General features: G+C 52.1%; 1 protein-coding gene across 1 annotated transcript in view; it reads left to right on the top strand.

Annotated features, from left to right (window-relative positions):
• The first annotated feature begins 2,207 nt into the window (after window positions 1-2,207).
• LOC100905166 (UPF0462 protein C4orf33 homolog) overlaps window positions 2,208-7,101 on the top strand; it is an 8,547-nt gene continuing 3,653 nt past the window's right edge. The window contains exon 1 of the mRNA XM_003738207.2: window positions 2,208-2,212. Within this exon, the coding sequence (XP_003738255.2) occupies window positions 2,208-2,212 (5 nt within the window). The remainder of the gene's footprint in view (window positions 2,213-7,101) is intronic.

The raw sequence follows: 7,101 nt of genomic DNA, 5'->3' as shown, positions 1-7,101 counted from the left end.
GCCGTTCCGTGCATGATAACAACGTGATTCCATAGGGAGACTTTGAAAGCGAACTTCTTCGGACACTGATCGCATTGGATCATCTTGTCGGGATGAGCCTTCCGGACGTGCATTATCAAGTGACGACGATCGGCTTCGAAGTCACAGTATTCACAGTGGGGATCGATTTTCCTCTCGATCGTGGGCCCGTCCTTCTTGCGACGACGATGGGCAGCGATCGATTCGCCGCCATCGTCCTCAGCGCTTTTTCTGCGTCTGCGTCGTTTCTTCATTTTGGTCTCGTCACCAGCGTCGCCGAGGTCAACCACGGGTTTGGGTTTCCGTTTCCTACCTCGACGGCCGGAACCGGAAGTTTCTTTCTTCTTCTTCGCTCGTTCTTTCTTTTTCTTTGCAGGTCTCACAACGCCGTCAGCTGCTTCTGCGAGTTGCATCAACCGGACCGATTCGCTCCAGATGTCGTCGATCGCGCTCTGTCCATCAGCTGGAATAATGTACGGAAGTTAATAGAAAATTACCAAGACCTGCATATTTCCAAGTGTGATATAAAGCCATCATCGAGTTGATGCTCCAGTCAAAAAAAACGGGAGCGCGATCTCGAGGAAAGATGATCGGAAAAATCCGCTTTTCGGACCACAGCGAGGATCGAAATGATTGTAATGGGAAAATCGCCTCGGAGCGATATGATATCTCACCTGCATTCCCGTTAGGGCCCTCAATTTCCTCCTGTTCTTCAGACTCAAGATCAGAGTCCTCGTCCTCTTCCTCTTCTTCCGGATCAGCCTCCTCATCCTCGGACACTTTCCAATCTTCGTCGGAGATTTCTTCCTCTTCCTCTTCTTCGTCATCTTCTTCTTCGAATTCATTTTCCGGATATTCCTCCCCATATTCGTCGTGACTGGTTTCATCCGCGAAACTTGCCGCTCTACGACTGACTTTTTTCGGTGCGACCGGACGATAAGTTCTCTGGACAGGTTTGCGTCTGGGTCTTCGTTTCGTGAAGCCCAGGCCGTTCAGGTAGCAGAAGCGTTTTCCGAATAGAGCGTCGCCATTTTTCCGGGGAAATCTATGCTCGTCGGCTAATTCCAACGGTCTTTCAAAGAAATTCAAAATTGCCGTCCTCCGGTCTCTGATCATCTGCTCGTTAAGCGTAAGAAGGTGATTAATGACGCTCCCAGTGACTTTTTTCATTTCGTTGACTTCAGCTGGATAGTTCTCTAATTGATGCGCTAGATTCAATAAAGGTGTCGAGAGCTTGCGGAGCTCATTCTGGTATGAACCGACTCGCTCATCGATGGCTAACAGGTGCATAGCTGTTCGTTTACGCAGTTCGCCGAACTGCGATTTCATGTACGTTTTCAAAACTTCGGCTACTTCCTCATCCATCCGTGAGGTGACTATGAGACTCTTCAATGGCACTGCCTTCTCCGACTGCTCCAAATACAGTGATTGGGCTTCGGGATTGGTCACGTATCCTCGCAGGAAATCGTCGATAGGGGTTTCAGGCTCTTCTTCCGGTTCTGGAGAGGAAGGAATCTCATCAACCGGCTCCGTTTCGACCATCTCCACTTCCATGAACTCTCCGGGTTGTCTCTGCTGCTCCAATCTAACGACTGCATCCACGGTTTCCTGGAGGACCTGCTGGACTTCGGAACTCACGGAACATAGGGGTTCTACCCCCTCGAGGTAGGACATGTAATTTTGGACAATGGGTGGCGGGCTACCGTTGAAAACGCTTTGGTCGACGATCTGGGTCATGGTGTCGCATTGCTGGACCGGGTTGAGCAGGGGCTCCGCTTGCATGACGTTATTCATGAGAGGATGGCTCATCAAATTTTGATTCAAGGCCTCGGACACCAAATGTGAGTGATTGGTGAGCGAGTGGCTCACCACATTCACCAAATTCGCATTCATCATATTGATGCTGTCCATCTGATTCCGGGAGTCTAGAGGTGGTTCAGGCGCTCGGAAAGTCGCCAATCCGTTGACCATGTCGTTTTCGATTCTGTAGTCATTCATGTCGGCACTTGGGTATCCCAGGACACCGTTGTGGTGGTTCATGGTCATTTCGGCTCTGAGATCGTCTTCTTCCAAAGGAGGAGGCGCGGGAGTCTGCAGAGACTCCTCCTGGACCCCTGTCAAGTCGCGGGGCGAGAGACAGTCCATTGCTGGAAGGAAACGGGTTCTGTGGTCTTAGTACAGCGTTTAGCATGTGGTGGGCCGGAGTGCGAGCGGTAACGAGGTTGTGTAACACTTCTCATCCGAAAGAATTCATGGAGGGAGGATATTTTTTCTCCCCGGGAGCGTTCCCTTACGGATCGCTCAGAACCCGGCAGCGCGCTCGGAGCAAATGAAAAATAGAGGGGGAGTCAAGACTCGAGAATCCAGGGATGAAATTTTCCTAGCGGGAACTTGAGTTCGGCGCTCACGGAGAACTATTGGAGGGACCGATTAGCGCGCCACTGTCTCTCGCGCAGTCTATTCTAGGTCAAGTTCGGCTGTTTTCGGACTTGCAATCTACCGTATGAGGTCTTTTTTTGGGGTCTCATCGGGCAAAGTCCGATGGTGCTCGATTCGAGACTGCGCTCGCAAACGTGACATCTCGAGTGCCATATCTGCTCAACCCTATAATCGGGAGCGCTCCGTTCTACTCCATAAGTTCAATCCTGTCAAAAGTTGGACAGCCTTGGTTTCTCCACGGAAGCTCACGATCTGTGAGAAACAGGATTTTTCCGTTCTTCCAGACTCCATTCGTAAGAACTTCGCTGGAAGACCGCAATCTATTGATACGGATAGCTCGGAGTCCCGCGACGGGCGCGCTCCTACCGTTCCACGCAAGTTTACTCTGTACAGCAACTTTATCTCGACACTCGGATGAGAATCTATTTCCTATTCTGGGACCTCCAGGGTGACGAAGACAACATCGAATTGACTCGAGAGAATGAACTGAGATCATTGACAAGTGTGTCTTCGAATGCTTACCTGTCCGATGTGTCAAAGAACTTGAGCTTCGTTACGGTTCTTCACAGCGCCTGCACCTCGTCACCATTAATGTAGCCAACGCACCGAAACGAGTTTACCGAGTCACCCTCGACGTAGGTCACTCATCTCGAATACGAGATCTAATTAGGAGTTTCGAGTAAATTTCACAAAGCTAAATACAAATCCTAATGGCGTCCCAGCATTAGGCGAAGCCACGCCACCACAGAGCAGCACCCGAGGAGCTCACAGCCATCAATAGAAGCTTCGCTTATACTGCTCGGGGTGCGCGGAGGAGCTGCTCCACAGTGGAACGGCTCCGGCTCCGTTGTCGGCGATACCTCCCGATACCGCACACGACGGGCGACGGCGGCGGAATTTTTTCTACAGCGTAGCCACACAGCGAGAACTGGCCAACCGATGATGCGCACTCGATGGAGTCTCACGGCAGCGATCACGCTCGAGATCCGAGGATTTTTCCATGGGATAACTTGTCATCATCCGTGCGGAAGGTAGAGAGAAAGATGTTTTGGAAGGAGTCTGTTTACAAGATAAAAGAAGATAGATCGACGATCAGGTGTATCATCCGGTTCTCGAGACCAACCCGTACCTGTGGCCGTTCGCCGACACTCGAAATGGAAAAACGGCCACATTTGAAGCATTTCGGTCCCGATATCCACGTCGCGCGTTGGAACCCTCCCAAAAATCCTGGATCCTGGATTCGCGGACGGTTTCCTGCGCGGGATCCCAACCCCAGGTTGCTCGGTGCTCAAAACGAGTTTTCGCGTCCATCAGCCTATTGCTCCTGCTCGGGGTCTCGGAGACCACGGGTTTCCTGGAGTCAAATACGCACCTGGATCGACTCCCGGCCGTCGGAGCATGACATGAGGAGATTTGAAAGGCGTATCGAGCATCGAACCTCTTCGAGAACAATCGAAAACGTAGGTTATCGGAGCTGTCCTCCTCATCCGTCTCTAACTCAATATCGGCCCTTATCGGTTTCCATGGATGCTATCGGGTATCTTCCGTCCGAAAAGCGTGACAAGCAAACTCCCAATCCGGATGGATGAGAGTGACTGAAGTGAGTGTAGAATGAACGCAAGTGAGACAAAGATGAAGGGCAGCTAAGCTTCTATGAGATGAGTTCTTCGAGGCAAGCTGCTCGTGAGCTCCTCTCTTCGCTTCTGCCGGGAGGCCCATCGCTGACTCCGAGCTTATCAGATCCGTCTCCCGATCTATCAGTGAAAGGCCGAGACATCAACACGAAGAGCTCCCGCGCCGGTCCTTCGTGGAATGCGGAAATTCGAGGAATGAATTGGAGCGCACTAGAACTCTGGTTCGCAGAACAGTTCCGCGAGGGCAATTAACGTGGACGACAACGGAACAGTGCTGTGCGCAGACCCCAGGTCTGCCGAGAATCGGAGCTGCGGTTCTGCGCGAACGATTTCAGAGTCACACCTTACTTTTGCACCATGCAGGATGGAGCAATCGACGTTTACCATTCAGGCGCACCCGGAACGTAGACTCGGCTGAAATCAAACCGAGCAGGAACGAATTCGTCCCTAAGCTGAACTTTGTGGCGTTTCTAAAATTTTCAGAGATCCTATCTCAAACTTTGGAGGATACTGCTATCCCCTCGAGATGGGAGCGAAATCTTTCCCGAATTTCGAATCGAATTATTCTTCTTGGGAAAGAGAAAGGCATAATTGAGTGAGACCAGAGTTTTCCTGGGGAGTATCTCCATGTACTCAGAATCGGACCTTGGGAACTCAATATTTCCCATCTATCGATCGCCGGGCTTATGAGTCGCTCCATCGGGGGGAGGGGCAGACTGCGCTCCCCATTGGTGCCGTAGCCTCCATTCAATTAATACGAGCTAATTCAGGGGAAACAATGGGAATGAGGGCCGCCCTGATATTATGATAATTGTGAATTGTTATATCACTGACGGGGAGCTATTGAGCGGCGACCATTCAACCCGCAGCACGGTCTCTGTTGTTACCAGACGTGTTTTGCATCGTTGCCATGCCATCCGGAGTAAACGGCACCTGTCACAGGAAAACCATTCCTGGATCAGATTTCCCTACTCTTTGACACAAAGCCTTTTCGTGCCCAGGCGCCGATAATTTTCTTCATCGGACTGGCCCCCGAGTCCTAATCCCCCTCCCCGAGATCCCGTCGGACTCCTAGACGGAGCTCGTGTCGGCGTCCCGGCAACCTGCCGATTGCAGGAACTCTTTGCCGTTCGGTTCCGAGCTAGCTACATAAACGGGTTTGATCCGGTGACAGCTGATGGCTTATGAAAACACCAAGAAGAGAAGTGGCGAATCATCCAACGCCGAGACGCCAGATGTCGGTCATGAAGTAACGGTTCTGGTTAACAATGAAACAAGCGTCGCATCCCGAGCTAGCACACACGGCCAGCGGAAGAAGAATGCAAATAATCTTCTTCGTGAGCTAAAGAAACCGTCGTTAGGGTCCTGGAAAGTCGCGACGTTTTGATGGATTAGTCAACCGTACTCCGATGCTCCCAATATTCCCGATGCGAAATCCCTCGGAGGAGGAAGGTCCGACTCCGAAGCGCACACCTGTGGGCGATCCCTCCTGTCTCTGGGGATTGGGAAGGACCTGTGACTTGATGAGATGGGAACTTCGATGGACGAATGGTCCCGATCTCGTTATCTGGAGAAGTACCGGGAGCTCCCACCATATGATCAGCTGGGAGCGTAGAAGCCCGGAAAGCCATTGGCTCAGGCCTGGTTTGACACATCGGCCGGACCTCAGATTACGAGCGCACATCCGCTAACCGTACCCGGAACTCCATCATCCGAGTTCTTCACGGGCTCGTTTCCATGAGGAATGGGTCAGTCCGTGAGTCGTGCATTACGATCTCGAGAAAGTCGTCTGAACAATCGATCTCGCGCGCAGCTTGTCCGCGAGTCGGCAAAAGGCAGCGAGCGCTCAGGACGGGCGGGCAAGCGAGGCGGCTAGCCACTCAAACCATTGGACGACAGCCGCATTGGAACTCGCGGAACAGTGCGCCTGCTGCCGTGGCTGGCGGTGTTCACGACCCTCTCTGCCGGACGGCCGTCAGAGCATTCCGTCAGTTGCGGAGATGCGCGCAACCACGTCTGTGCTGTTTTCAGCTTGTGCGCTGTTATTCGTAGAATATTCGTACGGTGATGTGAGATCCAGTCTCCAGAATGTTCCCGAGTGAGTAGAATCAAGAGAAAAGGATTTCCGCAGTCTCTGGATCGATTTCCCCCTCAAGGAGAAGGAGTAATTCTCTGAACCAGCTGTTCGGCGGCTTTTCGCGCTGCGGGTGATAACGGACCGGGCTCTTCTTCCGGGACGGCGGAGCGGGTGGGGACGATCACGTGGAATTCAGTCGCGGTCAACCCGCTGCCCGGGTACTGCCGTCTCGCTTCTGCCATTTTCTGCGCGAGAAATCCCCTGACCCGGGAAGAGTCGGTCTCTTGCCTCAACTTCAGTCACGAGTCGTTGAGCACTCCAAGATAGATGAACTTGTGACCGAAGGAGCTTCTCCCAGTGTTTAACGCTAATTTGGGGTATGACTCCTGAAGCCCGAGCAAAACCCATTTTTGATGAAGCGCCGTGACGTAAGTGTACGTGTATCTGTGTGGCTTCTGCGAGCCAGCGGCTGAAATCAAGGTCAAGCACAAATCGCGGTTAGCAAAGCTAAAATCCACGAAGCGTATCTCTCCTTGCCGTTCTCTTTTGAATTTGCGTGAAGCATCTCTCGCCTAAATTATGATGCTCTTTCCGTTTCCCATCGAGATGACTCGAGTTCCGCCCCCTTTCCGAGAAAAAATGTAGCATCTGAGTGAGACTCGAACCCTTTTTCGTGTTTATCTCCCTCATTCAGTTCCCTGTTTGGGTTGAAGTTCTCGGTCGTCTGACATATGAGCGGGGAAGAGAATACCTAGCTACCAGGGAGGTTCCCCGGGTCATCGACGTTCTGCTCACGGTCAGGCGCTGGGTATTTGCCTTCCGCGTGAGTTTCCTGCCGTTTCCATGGAATCGAAAATAACTCTCAGCTTCCGATACTGCGAGCAGCGTTACTCAACGATTCAAGATCTCCCCATAGCTTTCAGCTGCAATGAT

The sequence above is a fragment of the Galendromus occidentalis genome, unplaced genomic scaffold (genome assembly GCF_000255335.2).
Source record: "Galendromus occidentalis unplaced genomic scaffold, Mocc_1.1 scf7180000075836, whole genome shotgun sequence".
Taxonomy (NCBI): domain Eukaryota; kingdom Metazoa; phylum Arthropoda; class Arachnida; order Mesostigmata; family Phytoseiidae; genus Galendromus; species Galendromus occidentalis.
This window is presented reverse-complemented; position numbering and strand designations above follow the sequence as displayed.